Here is a 25,781-nt window from a genome sequence, read left to right as displayed (position 1 = left end):
TTGGGCTTCGTTAATCAAGTGTATTCCGGATATAATTGTGCATAGCCTTTTTTATTCCAAATCATTTATGTGGTCGTAAAGTCATTCCATACTAATTTCATTCCATTCCCTAATACAAGACTGTTTTATACGAAGCACATTCACCCAGTTCAATTTTATACTTGCAAACTTGTGAGATTAAAGGTCTGAGAAATGAAATAAATTTCAAAGTCGTAAATACGGAGATGAACATACGATTTTCTGTTGTTATTGTCAATATCGGTCCTGATTTCCCTTCCCCCTTGATGCCGTCTCGGATCGCTGCAATTTGAATAGCATACGTCGACCCTGATTCAAGTTTGGTAACGTTGTAAGTCACCATCTCCGTGGCATTGTCTGTAGACCTCTTCGAAAGAACACGTTCTGGGCTATCAGGTAGGCCCACCCCTGGCGGTTGGACCTCATCATCGTATATAACCTTGGTGCCCAACCGGACGTATATCTTGTACCCGACTATAGGTCCATCCCCAGTATCAATTTCTGAGTTCCACTGCCTCCAACTGACAACAACATGGTAGTATCCGGATTCAACTAGTTCTGGTCTACCACCGTAGCTTGGTAAAACTGCAAGGTATGGTAAATCAATAAAACGAGACGGAAAGACATTTTCTTATTAATGATTTGTTTGTTGATTTTCTTTTACCCTTCTTGATAAGTGTATTATCGGGATAGAGCCATAGGGCGAACCACGAGTGATCAATGAACTTCTAACATAATGGTTTTGCTTGGGAATGTGATTGTAAAGTCACAATTGCGAAATTGACTCCTGACTTATAATCTAATTGCGTAATTGCCGAAGAAAGATCTGTCGGTTCGGAGTTGGTTTCGTTTGACTGAATGCCTCTAACATGAGGAGTGATGTGCTTTTTAAATATGTATAATCTGTTATTAAAATCGCGACTCTCTCGTAAAACAGCGAACTGTGAAAAAACAAACATTCCAGAATATTTAAGATAATTCATAGGTATCCTTTGAAGGTTCCGTATAGTTGAAGTAGAGCATCAATTCATCAAGATACTACATAAGTGTTCTTAAAAGGACAAGTTTTTCTCGATGTAGTGTATTTGTTCCTACTTCTTCCCTATCGTCCTCGGGATAATGGGTTTTGGACAGAAACATTTGATTCAACCAAGATTTTTCATATTTCCAGAGAGAATTACCTTAGTGCATGGATCTTCATAAATTTGCCGAGGGAACAGTCATTGTTCGTTTGATATTCAATGAAATAATAACGTCGCATGCAATAGTTCGAAAGTTTACGTCACAGCTCTATTTTAGATTAAAGATGAATTCCAGTTCTGGTAGCGATCTCAAAATGACTTTTTACAGAATCTAATATGATTACCACCCAATTGTTTGTATGAAAAAAAATATGTGCCAAAGGATTCTTGAAGAATTGTGTAATTGCTGAGAAATAAGTAAAATAACCGCGGATTCGGCCACTTCCGTCGGGTCTTTATTCCAGCAATAATAATACACTGCCCAACGTGTGCCTATCTGTGTTGGCGATCTTCAGTGTGATCGTATTGCAGCTTAGATTTTATAATTTCACAAACTGACAAATCTAGAGATCTAGATCTACGATGATATAGTCATACTTAACCTTGGTTTTACAGTCTTTCTCACGAAATAAGTGTTTTACTGCAACTACTTTCATTTAGCTTTAAGCGATCACTATTACCAGCATGACTAGAATCCGTTGAGTTTGAATACGACCTACATACCAAAGAATTCTCTTGGTGGAAGTCTTACGAACGCAAATCCGGATGGGTCTTCAGGCATCCCGACATAGCAGTAGATAGGCTCTTCTTTGCCTAAGTACTCATGCCAAAATGAATTATTGATGGATGTATCTAATACATTGGAGCTCACATAACTTATCATGTGATCTGGAGAAAACATTCCTGCGGCTGCCTTTAGATATTCAGAGGAATGAGTACTTTCTTGTGACGTTGTGTAGGAACAATGGAAGTGGAAGTGTGCAACTCCAGGATTGGTCTTTTCCGAGCTTACTTCAAAACGGTCTACGGTAAAAGAAGAAGAAAAAGATCCGTTGTACACTAGACACACACATTAAAAGGCCTGTGATAAAGCATAATTTATATAAAATGAAAGGGCGGAAAGGAAGAGATCACCCTTTAAAAGGGCAGAGGAGTGACAGCGTTTTCGATAAGGTTGGAAAACGCTTTCACTCATTTGTCTTTTCCCACCGTTTTCACTCTTACCGTTTTTAGAGTGTAGACCGTTAAACCTTAAAGGACTGAGCTATTCAAGATGTATCGAGGTCAGGGGGGGGGGGCATGAAGGCCTCTTTCTGTTCTCGGCCGCCGTTCGCGCCGAAATTTGGCACGCACATTCTTTACCACGCAAACTACAACCCTATGTAAAAAATTAATCTGAAAATTATAATTTATTTATTATGAATACAATATGCAAATTTATTCGTAGAAAACATCATTTGCATATTTAATATTTAATTTCAATTCATTTTTTTCCATATGTCATAATTGGAATCTACTTTAAAAGGTTTCCACAAAAAAAAATTGCCAAAGCTAAGTTTTATCCTTATGTATTTATTTCTCTTTAGAATTTAGGTATTTTTTGTGTTTTCACCTTTTATTTTTTTTCAATGGAAGTTAATACAGACCCTTTAACAATAAATTCAACCCTCAATTAATTTGGCAGACCAATTAGAACGAAAAGAAATCACCCTTTTATGAATTTCATCTCCCGTAATTTCGGCATGACGTTGTCTCGCAAAAAGTCATTTGGCGTCACGATTCTATGTCGCGAATTTTGTCTGAAAAATTGTAGTGTGGTATGGTAGGTCACTAACCCAGCTCCCGTAGGACTTGCGTACCGAAATTGATTTTTGGTTGTTTTGGCTTAAATAAGGAACCCTTAGACCAAAAATAATGGGGTTCAAATTTTCAGCCCCCTCCTTCCCTTCGTTGGGGGTCCTTTTGGGCGCCATATTGGCCTGTACAAAGCCCAATAGGATAATCCATTGTTTCAACATTATTTATCACTTTTCTTCGCAAATTTTATTTTTAAGTTGTCTGAGGTGTATGAGAATGAATATTTGATGATGTTATGATGTCAATGTTTTCCACTTCTACCCTATTGGGGCGGAATTTACGAAAAATGCCCCAAAATTGTAAAATATTACCCCTAAAACATTATTTTCCCCCTTTTTTGGCGCAAGAATGAGGACAAAAGGATTACAAAATGAAATGTATATGTCTTGTTATACAATCCAATAACAGAGGAATATATCACATGCAATTTATATCATTATTTTGGGTCAATTGATATAAAAATCAACCCCATTTCAGGATTATATGCAGTGAAAACCTTACTACAACACAAAAAAAAAACATAATTTCGGCCAGTTCATCGCCAGAAAAACCAGAACTGCATTGTGGGTAATAATGATTAAAATGAAATACAAAAATGCAGTCTAGCCTTCCCAAACGCCTTGATTATGAAAGAGTATGAACATAGCATAATGTCTATCGTTTTTCTTTTGATATACAAACATTTGATCTATTTTTAATGAATTATTTTAATCAATAAAGTCATGTGATCTTTACTTACGCCTGTCCGGCATGCTTTGCGCGCGGTTGAATTACTCTCATGTGCCCTAACATCATCATAAGTTATGGCGCCCTCTAGAGTTGTAGTAAGGTTTTCACTGCATACGGGGTTGATTTTTACATCAATTGACCAAGAATAATCATGTAAATTACATGTGATATTGATATGTGATATCCTCCGTTATTGGACTGTATAGCAAGAAATATGCATTACATTTCGTAATCTTTTTGTCATAATTCTAGAGCCAAAAAGGGGGAAATTACATTTTTGGGGTAATATTTTACAAATTTGGGGCATTTTTCGGAAAATCCGCCCCCGTATGGTCAAATTGAAAAAGCATTGACATCACAACATCATCAAATATTCATTCTCATGCACCTCAGACAACTTGAAAATAAAATTGGCGAAGAAAGGTGAGAAATAAGGTTGAAAACAATGGATTATCCTATTGGACTTTGAACAGGGCAACATGGCGCCAATAAGGACCCCCCACGAAGGGAAGGAGGGGGCTGAAAATTTGAACCCCATCATTTTTAATATAAAGGGACCCTATTGAAGCCAAAACAAAACAAAAATCAATTTTGGCAAACAAATCCTACGGGATAACACACCATACCGCACTATTGCGCGAAAGTCATAGAACTATGCGGCGCTATCTGTTTGCGTTTTGAAAATATAGCGGGAAGAGTTGAGGAGGGGGGGGGGGGGGTATCATGGCCCCAGTCCTTTTAGGGTTAAGTAAGATAAATTCAATTCAATTCAATTATTTATTTTCCACTTTCAATTTCATATTTACAATTATAATTCAATTGACATAGTAACATATTACAATCACATTTGAAGTACATACAAAAAATAAATTACATTCTAAAATTACAATAGACAATCATCAGATCCAGATATATAAATATTTGAAAGGGAGGGAGGGCCAACTAAAAAGCAGAGCTTGTAAAATGTAGGCCCCCCTTATTGTTTTAATTACTTTTTTATAGCAACTGAATTGCCTTTTTTTGTAAAATGATACATACATTTGTATAATGATACATACATTTGGGCACTGACGAAGAGTGTGATTTTACCTTACTCATTTTTTAGAGCTACGCTCCTTTTAAACCTACGATTTCATTAGACAGCATTTACTAAACCTATTGTCATTATCATGATTGAGGTACAATGAACATCGAAGTCCCGAGTAAGGATATTCACTTGGCCCTGGCTTCTTTCAGTTCCTGGAGATAGTTCAGCAAGCAATTCAAACGTGAATATATATATATATATATATATATATTTATTTATATATATGTGTGTGTGTGTGGCAACGCGCGGTGTTATGATGATTGAATTATAATCTACAAATTTGCATTTTGATCTGAAAGCCGGTAAGACATGTAAGACTAGACATTCTACGACATCTTACAAATTTAATATGCCAAATACTCTGACTAATATTCCAGTTCCATCATTTTAGATTACCTGTTTGGCACTGGTCTCCCATCCAGCGTTGATGGCATTTGGATGAAATGCAATTCCCGGTTAAAAAGTTGCAATCGTCATTACCACTCGAACAATGACATGTCTTCGAACAAGACCCAAAACATCCTGAAACTAAAGGAAAGGTAATATATCATATTCTAAGGATATTGCAAATTCTTCTGAAATATATTATACAGTGCGTATAAAAAAGTTTACACTTAGAAAAAATCCTCTAACATTATACATTTGTAGTATCCTGAAGATTTTTCCACATTTTAGCATTGGTACAGATCCATTTGAGCACATGGCGATATAACTGTCCAAAAATAGTTCCGTTTGAGTGAACACCACTTACTTTTGAAAAGTTAGTTAAAAATGATTTGCACAGAACTCTGAAACTGTTATGCGAATAAAAGGAAATCTTAATCACGAAGAACACATGGAATTTCGCTAGTAAAATTAATTTGAAGATATCCTTTACTTTTTTTTAGCTTGTTTCCTTGCCCAAAACACTTAGAAGAATCCATTGCGCCCCACCCCACTCCCCCACACACCGAGGCCATCGTGACGATATTTGCTTTATACTGAGCTGTGATTTACATGAAATGGCTTAGGCTTGATTTCCATTTTGTTAATCATTGTCAAGCTTGGGAAAAGTGTGGCGAAAAAAGTTTAAAATGAAAAAATTACATGTAGTTTTCTTGATGACCACATCTTACTGTCTTCACGACGAGGGTGTACAGATGAGTGTGGCAGGGTTAAGGAGGCTCTTAGAGCCCATTTAAAAACCCAATTTTGATAATTGTGTCTTAAATTGCAGGAGTGTTGGTGCCTCAATTGTGGACTGTGGGAGTTTATTCCATTGATTGACAACCCTTTGCCTAAATAAGTGTTTCCTTATATCCAGTCTAGATCGTTGCTTAGCAAATCTAAGAGAGTGTCCTCTTGTTCTGGCACACTCTACTCTCTGCAGAGCAATGTTTTATACATAGCAATGTTTTCCCGGCTTTCAGCCTGGGGTGATAAAAACTTATCAAAATATGCTGGAGATGTCTAATACAAACTTTTGTTCAGATTCTCTTATGTCCTCAGATCCAGTGCTCACTCAAGTGTAACATTCTATCAAAACCTTTAATTTCATTGGATAGATGAGACCCAAAGCCAAGATTATATGTGAAAAAAATTACCCACATGTTGTATATTTTTTTTAATTCCCAGGGCTTTTTCAAAGTTTTAACTTTTTTGATACGTACTGTATATATATTGGATGGCTCAGGATGGAATACGAGAAATATTCCTCGAATAACAGATGAGTGGAATATTGGACGTAACGAAAGGAATATTTTTTGGTATAAAGCCATCTAATGTAACTATCATCACCTACCCTCCCCCCCAAAAAATGGAAATGAAAAAGATTTGATTAAAAAGATTTACTGCACTTGAAACAAAATTATGGCATCACCTCGTAATATCAAATTTGATCGTTAAAATGCGACTTACATGTGGTTTGTATTCGCACATGCGCACTAGACTGTTGAATACAGTATCATATTCAACGGGAGAATTTGTGCAGGGGCCTATGGGATATTCTTCAGAGATCGGTCCTTTGAGGGATATGCTCTAGTATTGAACAGGCGATTAATGTAGATCAAATAACGTATTTTTGATTATCGCTAATATACTCTATGAAGATGACAATATCAAACATCACTTCATTTAATGCAAAAGAAATGAATACTAAATGGTATTATTGTCATAAAAAATAATTCATAAACTTTACGCGATGTGGATATCTCTTATGTTGAAGTTTCATTTGACCTATTCTGTAAATTGCAGTACATCACCTTGCTGAAACATAGACTTACCTACACTCTAAAAAATGAAGTGCTAATTTAGCTCTTAAAGAGCGTGTATAGTGACTGCACTTCGGAGTGCTGATTTGTCTAGTTCAATTTGAACTAGACAATTCAGCACTCCGGAGTGCAGTCACTTTACACGCTCTTTAAGAGCTAAATTAGCACTTCATGTTTTAGAGTGTACTTAAGCATGTTAAGCAGCATTTATACTGGACCTAATATAAAATAAAATAGCAACTGAATAGAAATGACTTTCTAGTAAAGGAGATCCTGTCCAAAATGAACACCTTGCACGATTAATCTTCAAAACTTTTTTGAACTTTAAGCTGCTTATTTTGGGCGGACAACTTGTAATACAAGTGTACAACTTAGGTTATTGCCTGTAAAATCTGAACTGCTTAATCTCATAAGTCTAGAAGAATAGGCTGGCATACTTGTGAAAATCTTATATTCCTCTCTACAGTATTGGGAATTCAAAGAAACTTACAGGTAATACAGCTTGATGGAAACTCTACAGAATCCATAACGTATCCCACATCACAAAGTCCTTCAACGTCGTCGCAGTATCCAGTATTCTTATCACAAGTTGTACCGTTCCTGCAGTTGCATTTCTGAGAGCACGTGGACCCAAAATACCCGGCAGGACAAACAGAAGGGACTAAAGAGAATGAGAGAAAATCATTGATTTTATTCGAATAAACGTTTATTTTTTCTAAATTTTCACAAAATATTTTCAATATGATTTATGCAAAGTTTTTTGTCATAAAAAGAATATAAATCTATCAAAGATTTGTTAAAGGCATGTGTAGAATGCATGATTCCCAATAGCTTGTGGCGTGGTACGTCCCTTTGAAAAAAAAAGGTGTCATGAGCAGATGAGTTACATACGAATCAAGACCAACAGTAAGGTTAAAGTTTTTATGAATGATCTTAGTCTGACAATGACGCCTACGGAATAGGGAAAAAGACATTTAGACACTCTTTTTATCGATTCTTTGCATACCTAATTTGTTGTTTACTTCATGGCAAGGGACCACCTATCAACATGATAAATTGATCATTATGATCATGATCAAAGTCTACCGCGGAGTGTAGATATAAAATGCGAATAAGACATGTCAGATGTAGTATAAGGAGCTTTTCTGTGCTACAAATGTAGTCTAACTATAACGTACACGATATTCAGAAAATAATGAACTTCTAGAATTTATGACAAAGACGATACCTTGACACGCTGGACCTGACCAATCTTTGGAGCAATCTCCAGGGCATTCTCCCGTGGTGTCGTTACAATCTTGCCCATCAGCACAGTGGCATGTTTGACGACAACCAGCACCGTACCATCCATCGGTACACGCTTAAAATATGAATTGACAATGAAATGAATTTTGATGAAAAGCACAATGACAATTTCTTATATGCATGCATGTACTTTAATGTGAAATTTATCTTTCACTAACCACGTACGCCTACTCACCTACCATCGTTTCATAATTATGGTAATTGTAAGCATTATTTCCGGAAAATAGGTAAGAGGCTAGTGCCTTCTTCAAACTCTAAATTAGTAAAGTGTTGATTTATTACTCACTTTTGTTGCAGTAAATTCCGGTATACCCAGCGAGACAGTTGCAACCATACGGATCGGGTAGACAGATCTGACTTCCAGCACACTTGTCCAAAAGCTGGCCAGCTCCACATTCGAACTCACAGTCCCAGCCAAACTTATGTCTCCCACATGCTACAAGACATGAAATATTTGATTTTCTTACACATCCCTGTTTTAAAATTTCAAGTAAATCCCAGCCTCCTTATCACTAATATATTTGATAGTATCACTATACGACAATATCACATAGGAATAAAGGAAAACAAAATTCACCTCGGAGGCAGTTCTCTCCAGCATGGCCAGGAGGACAGATGCATGTTCCTGATAATTCGTGACAAATACCTCCATTGTAGCAGTTGTCACAAATACGATCACATGATGGCGGATTCCATCTCCCATATGGGCATTCTGTCAAAAGGTAAAAATAAGATTTTTAAGGCATGAAAAATCAAATTCACGACAATAGTAAGAGTGAAATAATCTTGATTTAAATACGTTGATCATTTACGCGAACGATGCGTATTTTGTGTGTTGGGAGGGTGAGTGTGTTGTGTGTTTTGTCTTTGGATTAAGCATCTAAAATATTTAGGTTTGCCTTAGGAAGATACAACCAGACCATGCAGAAAAAAGCAACAACATACAAGCAAGGGAAACGTAGTACATAATTTGTATTCGGTGATTCCTCTATTCCAAAGGATTAGCTCTGCTATGTCTACAGAGCCCCCGATCAGTACCTGAAAAAAAGCAAAATAGGCCTACCCTTTACAATGAGTCTGATGAAGCTGTATCGATGGTCCTCCAGTGTTCCATTTACAAATGTCAAATAGACACCGGCATCTAAGAGAGATGCAGACTGGATTGTATGTGATAGGCTGTTGGAACTATCTTCGGTTTGTGAACCACTTGAACCAGTCCAGTCGAAATCGATGAGCTTTTTCCACCTTATTCCATCTTCCCCTTCGATCCCCGTTGTACTCATCACAGAGAGTGTGACATTGTCTCCGACGTGGACTGTGACTGTAAGCCGACCATCGGTGGGTTGTAACTGACCTACATACAAGAAGCCCAGTCAACCATTGTGCGAGTAGTGTGGTTTACATTTTTGGTTTATCAAATCATATTTATTTCAAAATATATTCCAAACATATAAAACATAACATAACATAAAACACTATTATTTTATTCAGTACACAGATATTAATACAACAATGTATGAAAATATATAAAGCAAAATTATATTTGAAGATATTAGTTGCAAAAGGGGTTAGGTCCACTTTGGACCATTCCGAGATAAAACAAGTTTTTTATTCTCACTTATTGAAATATTCTTATGAGAAACTAAATTGCCATGATGTACTATCCCATCATGAGGACATAAAATAGCGTATAAAAGAAATCTACCTTCAATTTGTCTATATATCTTTTTCAAAAATTGTGTACCTAGCCCCTTTGCAAACAAACTGAAATGAATCAAATCTCTTTTGGTTGAAAAGGTGATTTTTCTTTGCCACTTTCATTCACGTTTTCATTTGAATTTCAAATTTCTGCCATTTGAAATAACTTAGATAATCCTCATCCATGCATGAGTGAGCAAAAACAATTTGAAGAAAGGAAACCAAAAAGATAAACGCCTTGCAAAAGGACGCGAGTGCTACAATAAATTCGAACTCAGAACCTTGTGGTTCCAACTCCGGAGACTTAACCAGTAAGCCCCAGCACCTCTACCATGTCTACACACATACTGAGGAACATATTTGCGATTTAAGCAATAGTCCTATACATACGAGTAGACAGAAGCACACCAAGTGGAGAGGAAGTTCTTTTGCTCGCCGTCACTAAAGAACACACGAAAAATCCGAAACCCTGAATAGTAGGTGGGAGAGTCTGCCTCAATGCTAAAGATGATGGTACAATACTCCTGGAGCTTCATAGCTATCGAAATTTACGGTCTGTGTAAGACGAAATAATCTTCTTGTGGACCATGACAGAGTATCTTCATCCTCTGACCCAAGTAGACAGAGATATGAGGAATTCTCCAGACCTCCTCCGTAAGGTGTCGAAGTAGCCGACATGAGACGCATAGGAGGTACAGGTCTTGGCCCTAGGAGACATATAGGAAAGGGTGATGGGAAAGGGATAGACAGAAGAAAGGAAGGTGAGGTTATTAAATAAATTGATCAATTATTCTTCAAATCAAATCAATTCACAAGGCATATTTCCATTCCTCTTCCCTTTCTTAAATTTTCTGTTCGAGATTGCCCTGATGAACAAAAACCCAAAAAGGTCTGATGGAGGAATAAAGAATCCTCTGTTCAATGATTTCAGCACTCATTTACTAATGGCAAATAATTATCATACGGGTAGCGTCCGTGGAATTTGGGGGTTAAAATCTCTGTAAGACGGAAGAGTTTTCACGTGGACCATGAATCTTTTTATCCTCTGATCCCAGTAGACAGAGATATGGGGAATTCTCCAGGCCTCCTCTGTAAGTTGTTGAAGTAGCTGACATGAGACGCATAGGAGGTACTGGTCTTTGCCAAGGAGGCAGCCGTTTAATAACCTTAATAGCTAAATAATTCATTTGTTTAAGAAAAAAGGTGATTAAATAAATTCTAATATCGATTTGAAAATGGACCATTAGTCTTATCTTCGAGTTGAAATATGTATTTTAATATCAATTTTATGACCGAATCAATCGACGTAAAAGTGGTTAATTGTTTTTCAAAATAAAAAGCAAAATTTGCTTTAATTGGATTTTGAGATCAATTAAAAGATCATTATTTTTAATCAATAACAACCTAAATTTGAGTGTGATTGATCAAATCAGTGATCATATTGCTTTTACAATCATATCCTTTAAAAAACGCTAAGCCATTTTGAGGCACAAGTAGGATGTTTTAAATTTGAATATTAGGGAAAATAAATAGATTTTAACGTCTAATTATAAAGGTTTACTTGTGATATTTTTAGTTTTATTGCATCTAAGGCCATGAATTGTTTGAACGCGTTACAATTTTTTCAAACCTAAATATAGCCCATTCTATTTACATGTACTAGCAATGAAAGCTCTCTAATTGATTGCTATGTTGTGTTATGCAACATTCTGTGGAACATCAATTGTATTTTCTTTACATTTTCATATCTTTTGTGATCGTATTTTTCTTCAGCGCTTCGCGAGTAAAAAAAAAAACCCTGGGAGAAATATGAATACCATGGTCCAAAGAATGTTGTATTATATGCACTATCGATCAATATTGGTAAAACACAACTTAAAAAAATAATGGAAGTTGTTACTCACGTGGAGGTTTTTCACATGCAAATCTGAGGTATGTTCCGCATGGAAGTATTCTCCATCCATTATTAGCCTGTTGATGAACACATTTTTCATTCTCAAATAGGGTCTCACCATTTGACCAAGAAGAAAATCTGCATGTTTTGCAAAATATGCCATAAAAAGAAGCTGTGATTTAAAATTGCCACCTTCAATAGTCTTAAAAAAATTTAATTATAGAAACTTGAAATTGTACAACTTTCCTTATTGTAAGATCGGGTTAGCAGTAAACTACCTAAATGCCAAAGAATGTTGCGAATGTTGAGAATAAAAAGAGCAGATTTTTCATGGCTAAACTTATAAAGTTATGCGTATTATATCAAAGTAAATGTTCAAGCCACTAGTTACATGACTCACACTCAACCTTTTTTTTAAAGGAGATTTATACTGATTTTCCAAATCGAAAATAGTCAAGGAAGCTCTTCTTCCAAATCATACATTTTCCTTTTCATTGCATTACGTCTTCTGAAAGAAAACTACGAAGTGCTTCCAGCACATTTAATTTATCCAAAACATGAAATAATTTGATTTATTGTAAGGTTTTACGGTAAACACCATGTATGTAGTCCTGAAAAGGACTGTTTGTTATTCTTTCTTGAATATATGTTAGCTCTGAAAAGAACTGTTATCGACGTTTCGACCAGCGTGTTCTGGTCGTCATCAGGAATGAAGATCCACTTGAAAATTCAAGTTTATAACCAAGTTGGTTATAAGTAATTAAGGTTTAGCCAATAGGAAAGCAGGAACGGAGAGGTAATTGAAGATGAACCAATAGGAAAGCAGGATAGTGATTGGTCAGTAGTTGATTGATCGCTATTTGGTGCTAATCCCGGCTTAATCCTCTGTGGTTACGTAAGACCTCTATTGTGTGGGAGTTGAAACAGAGTAGGCATCTAACATGTCTAATGATTGGTAGTCTTGTTTAGCAGAGGGTTTCAAATATTGAGGAGTTGGCCGCTGTCTTGTGGTACTGTGTCCTGTTGGGTGATCTCTGTGGCCTCTCGTACCCGTCTGGTATGCCAGTGCTTGATTGATGTTAGTAACTTGGCGTCCTCCCATAGAATCTTGTGTTGGAGTTTGTTTGCATGTTTAGCCATCGCAGATTTCTCCCATTCCCCCTTGTTGTAGCTGTTCTGATGTTCCTTGAGTCTGGTAGTCAGATTGCGTCCAGTTTCACCGATGTATACCTTTCCACAAGAGCATGGTATCCTGTATACTCCAGGGCATGACGCTGAGGGCTTGACGTCCTTGTGAGTATAGAAGAAGAAGCCAAAGAAGATCAGGCAAGTTGGCAAGCAGAAAATCCACAAGGGAGTGAATCCACTTCGACCAATCGTTTCCACTAGGGGGTCACCAACTTACAATGTAGCTCGTCATCTTGCTACTATCCTACAACCGCTGGTGGGGAAAACAGAGCATCATGTGATGAATTCCTCCCACTTTATCAGCAAACTCAAAGAGGCCTCCATCACTCCTGAAGACAGACTGGTTAGGTTTGATGTAGAATCACTGTTCACCAGCGTCCCAGTCCGAGAAGCATGTGACCTCATAAAAAAGAAACTCCAAGAGGACTCCTCCTTATCAGACCACACCTCCATGTCACCCGACCAAATCCACGACCTACTGCTTACGTGTCTTGAGTCTACTTCCTTCCAATGGCGAGGCAACTACTACAAGCAACAGGAGGGGGCAGCTATGGGATCACCCCTTTCACCTATTTGGCAACATGGCAGACACAGCTTAGATGATTTTCTCTTTCATCTCAATTCTCAACACCCCAAAATCGCCTTTATGATGGAGAAGGAGAAGAATAACTCCATACCTTTCTTGGATTTTCTCGTTACACGTGAACCAAACAACCAACTCTCGCACCAAGTATACCGCAAACCAACCCATACTGATAGGTATCTTCACTTCAAATCGTTCCACCACCCGTCTATCCTACAGTCTGTTCCAAGAACATTGGTCAAGAGGGCACACTCTATCAGCGATGACAACCACCTGCAACGGGAACTGGATCACATCAAGTCGACACTCGTGACCATGAACGGTTATCCTCCACACAAGATCAATACCAAACCAACCTCATCTCGTCCGAAGGAGCCCACCAAAGCTACGGTTATCTTGCCTTACCTAGGTCCTACTTCCCACAAACTACAACGCATATTCCGAGCAGCCAAACTGAAGTGAGACACCGATCTTCCAACAAGTTACATGCTTCCCTCTATACTCACAAGGACGTCAACCCCTCAGCGTCACGCCCTGGAGTATACAGGATACCATGCTCTTGTGGAAAGATATACATCGGTGAAACTGGACGCAATCTGACTACCAGACTCAAGGAACATCAGAACAGCTACAACAAGGGGGAATGGGAGAAATCTGCTATATGCAAACAAACTCCAACACAAGATTCTATGGGAGGACGCCATCTTACTAACATCAATCAAGCACTGGCATACCAGACGGGTACGAGAGGCCACAGAGATCACCCAACAGGACACAGTACCACAAGACAGCGGCCAACTCCTCAATATTTGAAACCCTCTGCTAAACAAGACTACCAATCATTAGATGCTTACTCTGTTTCAAATCCCACACAATAGAAGTCTTACGTAACCACAGAGGATTAAGCCGGGATTAGCACCAAATAGCCACCAATCAACTACTGACCAATCACTATCCTCCTGCATCCTATTGGTTCATCTTCAATTACCTCTCCGTTCCTGCTTTCCTATTAGCTAAACCTTAATTACTTTCTTATAACCAACTTGGTTATAAACTTGAGTTTTCAAGTGGATCTTCATTCCTGATGACGACCAAAACACGCTGGTCGAAACGTCGATAACAGTTCTTTCAGAGCTAACTTAATATTCAAGAAAGAATATTAACAAACAGTCCTTTTCAGAACTACATACATGGTGTTTACCATAAAACCTTTCAATTTTCTCTGCAATATGGAAAGCTTCAAAGATCATATAATTTGATTTAGTGTCAAAGCTACCTTATATGAATTAGTATGATTCAATCGATATTGACAGTTCAAGTGTGATTAATTTAACAAGGCACCAGTTGAAGGCACGTTCTTTATGTAACCGTACCGGCTTTGATAATCAACATTCATTACGATATTTTTAACCTGAGAATCTAGTTGATTAACAATATTTTTTTGCAATTAATTTTCAAAGAGAGGAAAACGTGTAACAAGTGGAATGCCTCTGGCCGTCTCACCGGCATCACGTGTTTCAATATAGCAGCAGTGCTGACTTTGAATACTACTCTAACTCGCACAAGATGTTCAGTGATACATGGTTACTCTTATGTCCACTTTTTATGAACTAGACCAATAAACTTACAGAGATATGATGGTTATTCAACAAAAAAACCGAACATGGCCAAAGTTCATTGACCTTACATGACCTTTGACCTTGATTATGTGACCTGAAACTCGAACAGGATGTTCAGTGATACTTGATTACTCTTATGTACAAGTTTCATGAATCAGATCCATAATCTTTCAAAGTTATGATGGTAATTCAACAGATACACCCAATTCGGCCAAAGTTCATTGACCTTTGACCTTGGTCATGTGACCTGAAACGCACACAGGATGTTCAGTGATACTTGATTACTGTAATGTCCAAGTTTAATGAACTAGACCAATAAACTTTCAAAGTTATGATGGTAATTCAACAGATACCCCCGATTCGGCAAAAGTTCATTGACCCTAAATGACCTTTGACCTTAATCATGAGACCTGAAACTTGCACAAAATTGTCAGTGATGCTTGACTACTATTATGTCCAAGTTTCATGAACTAGGTCCATATATTTTCTAAGTTATGACGTCATTTCAAAAACTTAACCTCAGGTTAAGATTTGATGTTGACGCCGCCGCCGCCGTCGGAAAAGCGGCGCCTATAGTCTCACTTTGCTTCGCAGGTGAGACAAAAATCAAGCGAAATGTTTCAAAGGGAAATAAGATAATGCCGTTATAAGTCTTGGCATCGGCTCTCATGCATTTGTTCTTTGGGGTACCGTTTACAGGTTTCAAAGTCATGACCTGCCCACCAAAGAATACATTCATGAACTGCACTATGCTACGAATCTGATATAAAAACGTACTCATTATTGTAGAGTGTAGTTCCATCAATCCATTGATAACTATTAGTGGTGAAGCTCAGTCCAAACCAATAAGAGTTGCCTGCTGCAAGGTCGATGAGATGATTCTTGTGAAGGATTTAAAAATGAATTGGATGAATTAAACAAAATCATGAACATCATCAAAAAAGTTTACACTTTGATAAAGCCCTGGGAATTAAAAAATATACAACATGTGGGTAATTTTTTTTTTCACATATAATCTTAGGTTTGGGTCTCATCTATCCAATTAAAGTAAACATTTTGACAGAATGTTACACTCGAGTGAGCACTTTCCTTTTTTGTAAAGCTCGCAGAAATCTGTTTGCGCAGAAATGCTCGTTTTCACGCTCTGTCAAGGGGAAAGGGCGAAATCAAGTTTACATGCGAAACATTTCTCATACATTTCCCTTGCACTTTTGGTCAATCGAAACAAAACAAATACATTTAAGCATTTTGTAAGAATTTTGTCACCAAAATTGAAATTTCAACACTTAGTAAGCACAACCTTTAACCTTTTTGTGCCAGCTGGATCTGAGGACATAATTAGATATGAACAAAAGTTTTTATCATTTAAAGTGGTTTACATATATCTTTTTATCTAATACTTGTTTCTCTACACCTTTTCTAAGCTTGACAATAATTAACAAAATGAAAATCAAGCCTAAGCCATTTCATGTAAATCAAAGCTCAGTGTAAAGCAAATATAATCACGATGGCCTCAGTGTGTGGGGGAGTGGGATGGGGAGCAATACACTCTCCGAAGTGTTTTGGGCAAGGTAACAAGTTAAAAAGGTAAAATATATCTTCAAATCAATGTTACTAGCTAAATTCAACGTGTTCTGCATGATTAAAGTCTACTTTTATACGCATCACTATTTCAAAGTTCTGCGAAAATAATTTTTCACTACTTTTTCAAAAGTAAGTGGTGCTTACTCAAGCAGAAATAAAACAAATACATTTAAGCATTTTGTAAGAATTTTGTCACCAAAATTGAAATTTCAACACTTAGTAAGCACAACCTTTAACCTTTTTGTGCCAGCTGGATCTGAGGACATAATCAGATATGAACAAAAATTTTTATCATTTAAAGTGGTTTACATATATCTTTTTATCTAATACTTGTTTCTCTACACCTTTTCTAAGCTTGACAATAATTAACAAAATGAAAATCAAGCCTAAGCCATTTCATGTAAATCAAAGCTCAGTGTAAAGCAAATATAATCACGATGGCCTCAGTGTGTGGGGAGTGGGATGGGGAGCAATACACTCTCCGAAGTGTATTGGGCAAGGTAACAAGTTAAAAAGGTAAAATATATCTTCAAATCAATGTTACTAGCTAAATTCAACGTGTTCTGCATGATTAAAGTCTACTTTTATACGCATCACTATTTCAAAGTTCTGCGAAAATAATTTTTCACTACTTTTTCAAAAGTATGTGGTGCTTACTCAAGCAGAAATATTTTTCGACAGTTATATCGTCATTTGCTTAAATGGACCTATACCAATCTTAAAATGTGGAAACATCTTCATGATAATATTACAAATGTATAATTTTACGGGAATTGTTCTAAGTGTAAACTTTCTTTTGATACGCACTGTATATATATACATATACTGAAGAATGCAGAGGGGTGAAACTATGCAAATATCCATTTGTAACATTTTTCCGTCTTTCATATTTATAAAGAAACTAAATTTGAATGCATGACAAAATGTCAATAACCAATCACTATTATGACGAGATATTTGCCCAGATTATATCAACTAATAACCTGTAATTAGTGAAAAAAAAGATTTTGACCTTTACTGAAACCAGATTTTAACATTTTTCCGATCGTTTGCGGCGAATGAATCTGTAGAATATTGTTGTTAATTACTGTATATGCCAGATGAGTGCCCGGACATGCCCAGTCGAGCAAATTTGAGTCATATTTCAGGACATATTGCATAGTTTATTTTCCCATGCCTACGAATTATGTACTAAATGTACTACACATAGAACCAGACCAAGATGCGGCGAAAAAGTAATTATCATCACAAAAGCATATTTCCTCTTATATAGCTGCGGAGTCTTGCGGGAATCATTTGTTTGCATTTTAGCAAGAGATTTTGAGCAAAGTGCATGCCTGACATACTTTCTGCTGGCGGCTTTTAACCTTGTTCATAGAGATTTGATTTGCTGTTACTCCATCTCATTTAAAAAGTTCCTTGTATGTAAAACAGCTTTGGCAACTCTTTTACTTAGATATTGTAAACAAAAATGGATGCAGCAATATTTACAATTACAATATTTACAATATTCAATATTTACAATTTAAAATATTTAAATAAAAGAGTTGCCAAAGCTGTAGCACATGTATATAACTTCACACATTTGTATACCTGTTCCCATACATGTACTGTATCGAAGCAATACCTTTGATCCAGCTGAGGCATGGCGGCTTGTCATTGTTCGAAACCCACCTTCACCCGACAAAGGAAACTATAATAATATTACTATAAATACCTAAGCGCACATCACTACCAAATGCGTCCCTATGCGCTTAATGGGATGTTATTACCCTGGCGTTAGCCAACAGCCTTTTTCAGCGCGATGGCATTTCAAGGAATGAATTCCTGCCAGGTACCTATTTACCTCACCTGGGTAGAGTGCAACACAATGGGGATGAATTTCTTGCAGAAGGAAATTACGCCATGGCTGGAAATCGAACCCACGACCCTCTGTTTCAAAGTCCGAAGACTAATCCACTGGGCCACAACGCTCCACTGATTGGTATATAATTGGTATAGTGTCGAAAATCACTCTATTTGACAATCAATCGGATCGGGGTCGCCCTCTCCACTAACCCGTCTACGTGGTCTAGTGGGTAAGGCATTTTCTCGGCATCACCAATTTTCCAAAGGGTAAATAGCTCCGGGAAACCTTGATTTATATATATATATATATATATATATATATATATATATATATATATATATATATATGTGTGTGTGTGTGTGTGTGTGTGGGTTTTTATGTGAATATATATATATATATATTCAATAAAACCGAGGGGATTATCGATCAAAGTCAGATTCTGACTTTGATATATATATATATATATATATATATATATATATATATATATATATATATATATATATATACGTGTGTGTGTGTCTCCTTTTAAATAGGATTTGAATGTACGTCTCTGTGCCTCTTTCATTTTGTTAGTCACACAATTATCCTCTGATGCTTACTGAATTGATGTTTTATTGCTTAATTCTAAATCTTAGTAACTCAAATAAAAAACGAATCGCAATTCACTTTAATTCTCGTAACAATTTTTGTGTATGTGTATTCTAACTCTAATACACACTTAAACTCATACTCGGTCTCGATCTCTACTCAATAACTAGGCATGTCTGCTTGGCTTGGAGTTACATTCACAACTAACTTTATTCTCTATACTAAACTACAATAAATAATTCACTGTACATAGTTACATAATATTCTGAGGAAGGCAAAGATATAAGGAAAGTATAAACATATGGAGTTGAACAACGGGTTGTTCATGGTGGGGGTAATACAGCATGGTCAACATTTACACAACTGGTCTGGGGTGGAAATATGATGATAGTGAGCTTGTGAACGGAGATGGAAACAGTAGTTGAGATAATGAGGCATGAATAGCATGATAAAATAACAGATTGAAAGGATGGTTTGATGAAGACTGAAATGTGTTGTATGAACACAATAACAATATTCCAATATATATTGATTTTCTGCAAAAATGGCAGCATTTTAATATTTACATTGACTCGTTCTGTCTTCGGTTGGGCAAGATCACCCCCTTGTTCCTGGCAAAACTTCCGAGCTAAGGAGTAATACGTCTTCGAGTAGTGGGAAACATAGTAAAGAGTTCCACCCAATTCGCTCCATTTGTATTCAGGGACGTCTACAGGATGAAAAGAAAAAGGTGACTGCCATTACACGATTTCTTATCAGTTAACAGGTGACTGAAATGAGGAACAGGAAAGATTAATCATGTTAAGTACTTCTGTCAAAAGAATAATTCATTCTATGGGCGGATTCAAGGCCGAAACACAAATGTATGTAAAAACGACATGTAGGCTTAATTGTGTTTTTTTTTTTTTTTTTTTTTACAAGTGATGACATTGCCTTAGAAAAAAAAGAGACAGTTGTAAAATACACAATGGCGAGTCGGTAGGGGGTGTGCAATGTATCCTGTCCACCTCATAATACCACTGTACTATGCATGTACAAAAATAAGGCACTTAATATAGATCCTTGTGGAACTCCAAGGGTTGATTTAGCATTTTTAACCGTAACATTTTGTTTTCTGTTATTAAGATACGAATTAAATCATGCTAATGACAAATCGCTCATTAAACAAATATTCTTATTTTTCAATAAAATTGATGTATTAACGGTATGAAAAGCACGTCTTAAATCGATGAAAAGCGCTCCTGTAATTTGACCATTGTCTATAGCACTTAGCCAATCATTAGTTCAAAAACCGAGAGCCGAACCTGTAGAGTGGCCTGGTCGAAAATCGAATTGTGCCATGCTAAGTATATTCGAATTCAAATAGTCATATAACTGCTGATGGAAAATCCTTCAGTGATCTTGCTTATGGTCGGTAGAATTGAAATTGGTCGAAAATCGAATTAATGCCACCTTTTTTTTAAATAATGGATAAGCCTTAGCATACTTCCAGTCATCGGGGAAATCACTGGATCTACACCACATATTAATCAACCTAGAAAGAACGATTTATTCATATCTCCGAAATTGATTGTAAACGCATTCTTCTTTAACAGGCAGATCAAAAGTATTGAACCAATTATTCTTATATTTTTGAAACATGGCATGGGCATTCATCTCTTTTAGGGAACTGGCGTTAATTCGAATAAAAATAATCATTAAATGTATCAGCAATATTATTATCTGAATAAAAAAACATTTTATTGCCATATAAAATAGACGGAACGGGCGAACGATTCGTAGGCAATAAAGATTGAAGACATTTCGACATTTAGTGCATATCACTAACATTTTCCTTTATTTCATTTCTGAAATATTTGTTTTTACTTTCGACTGTATTGGCTCATATCGCAAGAAAACCTGTTCCGGTCTCAGCGCTTCTGGCTGGCATAGCGGGAAGAATCTTGACTACAGATACAACGGGGTGAGTTCCTGTCCCAACTAAGGTAACTAAAAATCGATACAGAGAGTGAATGAACCAAAAGTCTCGACAACCTTTTTATTATAGGTGGGGGTACATTATGCACCCCAAGCATGCCAAGGGGTATACGTGTACGCTCTCTGAGGTGAAGCTAGACACCCCAAATGGGGTTCACATTGTACACCCTTTTCGGGGTTTACGTGTGCGCCTCCATGGGTATTCGTATAGGGACAAGGTTATACACCCCTTGGGGTGTAAAACTTAACCTGAATTTATTAGAGTGTATATTTTGTTTGTTCGTTTGTGCGTATTTGTTCATTTGTTTGTGTGTTGTTTATTATGGAGGGGGAGGGGTGGGGGGAGGGGTTATAAAACAAAGCATATTGCATTTTCCGCACAGTTTGAATTAGAAGGCGATAATGAGCATGTACAGAGCGAGGTTGATTAAATTTGGATAGTTCAGATCGAAGATCTACCTACATGACCTACAGGCAAATGAAATCGATTCCTCGAGCATGATGGACTTTTCGTAAAAAAATACGCATGCGCTTTCCTCTACCGAAGAGATTCTTTTGTCAAAAACATTTCATAACAAAGGAGTTATCTAAAAGCGGTGAATCAAAACAACAATTTTGTCATCGACTCTGCACAAACGACTAATTTGCAATAGTTCTTCAGCTCAGAATCTTATAATAATAATAATAATATAGGATATTTATAATGAGCACATATCCACCCTGTTAGGTGCTCAAGGAGCTCCTACATGTATATTACCCGGCTAAGCTAGGCGTTCACAGCGCACACAGCTTCTTGAGGAATTACTTCCTACCGGTACCCATTTACCTCACCTGGGTTGAGTGCAGCACATTGTGGATCAGTTTCTTGCTGAAGGAAATTACACCATGGCTGGGATTCGAACCCACGACCCTCTGTTTCAAAGTCCGAAGACTAATCCACTGGGCCACAATGCTCCACATCTTAGGATGATCTACACTCCCGGCACACCAATTTTTTTGACCAAGGCCTCTAAGCTGTTCATTTTGATTTGACAGACATTTTCAATGCATTTAATATATTCTCCATTGCATTTAGAAAATTCGTTATCCCCGGACATCACATTCAAAGGTGACCACTCCCTGCAGATCGAGGGTACAGAGTCCATGAGGTATATTGGTTAAATAATTGTTCAATGAACTTACAATGGTAGCGTTCACATATAAAGGAATTTTTGTCATTGCAATTTCTGTCAATCCATCCCATGTCTGAGTTGGAAGGGGTCAGAGAAGCACAGTCTTCATTGTCTACGTTGTCGGGTTCGGGACTCATCCATGCCAAATATCTGTATGTGTTTAGAACAAGATTCGCGCAAGTGCGTCAGTAAGAATTCGATATGGAAACCTCTGCCATTGCAAATTAGCAGTTGTAAGTAATTTAAAATATACACAACAAAAAAGTAAGTCCCACTAAATTAGATTGCTGCAACTTTTGAACGGAATCATTTTGAGATATGATATTTCGTAGGTAGTTTTCTACACTCATTAAAGGACAAGTCCACCCCAACAAAAACTTGATTGGAATAAAAAGAGAAAAATTCAACAAGCATAACACTGAAAATTTCATCAAAATCGGATGTAAAATAAGAAAGTTGTGACATTTCAAAGTTTCGCTTCATTTCACACAAAAAGTTATATGAACGAGCCAGTTACATCAAAATGAGAGAGTTGATGATGTCACTCACTCACTATTTCTTTTGTTTTTTATTGTTCGAAATATGAAATATTTTGATTTTCTCGTCATTGTCATGTGAAATAAAGTTTCATTCCTCCCTGAACACGTGGAATTCCATTATTTTAACATTTCGTGCTTCAGGCAAGGAGGTCCTAATCATCAAATTCGTAAAAATTGAAATATTGTATAATTCAAACAATAAAAAACAAAAGAAATAGTGAGTGAGTGACGTCATCGACTCTCTCATTTGGATGTAACTGGCTCGTTCATATAAATATTTTTTAGAAAATAAGCAAAACTTTGAAATGTCATAACTTTATTATTTTACATCCGATTTTGATGAAATTTTCAGCATTGTGCTTGTATGATTTTTCTCTATTGATTGAAATCAACATTTTTCTGAGGTGGACTTGACCTTTAAGCAACTCCTGGTGAAAAATGAGAATGATCGGTTGAATCATGCATGAGTAATTAAACACTGAATTAAAAGTGACCATTTTGGAAAGTCACAGGAGTCGTTTTCCAGAGTGTGCAGATACAAAGTTGGGCAAATTTTTTTTTAATGTGAATTTTATGGTGTTATGGTATTTTAAACTGATCATGAGAAATGGTTAGGAAAAGAATACATTTATGCAGTATAAAGAGTATTCATTCCTAAGTTTTCGAATGTGCTCGCTCAACCATGAATATGTTTAAAGTTCGGAAAGTGTGTGGTGATAGAAATGGAGGATGAAAAAACAACAACAATTAAAGTCACATTTGAAACCGAATTTTTCCCCAATATTCACTTTATTACCCTTTAAAATGAGTCTGTGACATTGAAAATACAAATTCCCACTTTGATGCGTGCTAACTCATCCATAAATAAACAAATCGACTTCATTTTTTGCACAGAATTCTGCCCATAGGTTGATAAACATTACTGCCAAATGAAATTGCTAAAGACAGCCTTGAAAAAAAAGTTCCACTATATTGAATAAGGATTTACTTATTCTTAAACATATGCACCCATAATGTACACAAGTCTATAGGAGAGGAAGTGAATATCTTAACAAATATGAATTGAGGGTTTGTTTCATGGACGGTTTTTTGTTACTTCTGCCAACAGTTATTTCATGAAACTTCGCACATGGCTCCAGAGTTACACTATCCAAAAGGTGCGCACACCAAAATAACAATTCGATACGGCACAGAGTGGGGCCAAAGCCTTGAATTTTCTTCTCATATGCATAATTATCGAATATTGTGTGCTCACTGATGCATTAAACATCGGGATTTTCATAAAAATCAGATCAAATGAACTATGCAAGGATGTTTGTGACAGATATCCATAGTTACATATTGCATTTTTCCAACAACGTAAAAAGGCTAATCACATTCCACGTGTTCGTTCAAGCGTGAATATTTAATTAAACGCCTTTGAATCATCGAAGCATGTTAATTGGGTCATGAAAATAACGAAAAGGTTGAGAAAAGATCATTTTCAGTTCAAAAAATGAAACAATACCTGCCTATGATATTTGAAAATCGTATTTTTTGTTTTCAATAAATGCTCATTGAACCGTGAAATGATGAATATTGTTGAAGATAATCTTCCCCAAAATAACTGTCATCATATTCTATCATTTTTATTGATAGAAATGTGTAAAAAATCCAATTATAGCAAATTTGGACCTGTGTTTATTCAACCGTGAAATTTAGCCCAAAAAGTTTATCGTCTTTTAGAAAGTACCTTTACTAGCCTTCTGACTATTTTTCATGATGAGAATATGGAATTAATTCCAATAAAATGGAATCAAAGTCATGAAATTTGGCTTGTGACTTTTGAAAAGTGACATTTTTGCCTTCTGACGCTGCTCACTGAAGCATGACGTAAAATACGTCCATGATATTTAATCAGAGGGTAGCTTATAAAATTACCCACACGCTCATGTAAAAATATATTAAAAACTCGCATTGGTTCGGAAATTATTGATGTTTGTAAGGGGGACTTACTTTTTTGTTGTGTATATACACACAACAAAAAAGTAAGTCCCCCCCTTTAACAAACATCAATAATTTCCGAACCAATGCGAGTTTTTAATATATTTTTGAGTTTAAGAACGAATATCAAATAAATTATTAAAAAACACTAAAATATACAGTGCGTCCCAGAAAAAAACCCCGAGATTTATCGATGATTTGTTATAACTTAATCACAAATACAATAGACGATTGACCTACCATTGTAAAGCTTAGAATCTCATTTTTCATCTGAAATCACTTAGATTATTTCTCATTTACGCATGAGTGAGCTAAAACAATCTAAATAGGGGATAACAAAAAGTCATTTGGCGGGCTGTATCTGGGTTTCAAAAAGAAAACAGTTTTTTTTAAAAGTTCAAAGAAAATGGTCAAGAAATAATAAAGTTCTGGTTATTTTAAATAAGGCTTGAATTTCAATAATTTCATGAAATGGAAGAGCCGTGGTGTAGTGGTTCTGACTCTCGCCTTGTAAACAGAGGGTCGTGTGTTCGAATCCCACCGCGGTCTAGCGTCCTTTGGCAAGGCGTTAATCCACACTTTGCCACTCTCGACCCAGGTGCTAAATGGGTACCGGTAGGATGCGAAAGATATTGTATGTTTGATTTTGCCAGAGCCATAATGTGGCTGCGATGAATGCAAGGAATGCTCCCCAGGGAGTGGAGATTGTGCACTTTTCGTGCTTGATTGAAATGAATCCAATGACCGGGGTAATAATATGTTGTAACGCGCTTTGGGCCATTCTGGGAAAAGCGCTTTATAAAAATTGGCTATTCTTATTATTATTATAAATGGAGA

General features: G+C 36.5%; 2 protein-coding genes across 2 annotated transcripts in view; one reads left to right on the top strand and one right to left on the bottom strand.

The window, feature by feature from the left end:
• Positions 1-10,643, bottom strand: part of LOC121424554 — a 28,569-nt gene extending 17,926 nt beyond the window's left edge. The window contains 10 exon segments of the mRNA XM_041620281.1: positions 235-603; positions 1,764-2,063; positions 5,110-5,241; positions 7,453-7,623; positions 8,191-8,322; positions 8,554-8,703; positions 8,845-8,979; positions 9,331-9,621; positions 10,356-10,481; positions 10,484-10,643. Coding sequence (XP_041476215.1) covers positions 235-603; positions 1,764-2,063; positions 5,110-5,241; positions 7,453-7,623; positions 8,191-8,322; positions 8,554-8,703; positions 8,845-8,979; positions 9,331-9,621; positions 10,356-10,481; positions 10,484-10,643 — 1,966 coding nt within the window.
• A 2,684-nt stretch (positions 10,644-13,327) lies between these two features.
• LOC121423524 lies at positions 13,328-14,092 on the top strand. The gene has a single exon (XM_041618876.1). The coding sequence runs from the start codon at positions 13,328-13,330 to the stop codon at positions 14,090-14,092; it is 765 nt and encodes a 254-aa protein (XP_041474810.1).
• Positions 14,093-25,781: the final 11,689 nt, after the last annotated feature.

This window comes from Lytechinus variegatus, chromosome 11 (assembly GCF_018143015.1).
Source record: "Lytechinus variegatus isolate NC3 chromosome 11, Lvar_3.0, whole genome shotgun sequence".
Lineage (NCBI taxonomy): Eukaryota > Metazoa > Echinodermata > Echinoidea > Temnopleuroida > Toxopneustidae > Lytechinus > Lytechinus variegatus.
Note: the sequence above shows the minus strand (reverse complement) of the source record. Positions and strands in the feature narration are given on the sequence as shown.

Excerpts from the sequence above, each read along its gene's own strand:
- LOC121423524 (XM_041618876.1), top strand. The coding sequence starts at position 13,328 with ATGAATTCCTCCCACTTTATCAGCAAACTCAAAGAGGCCTCCATCACT.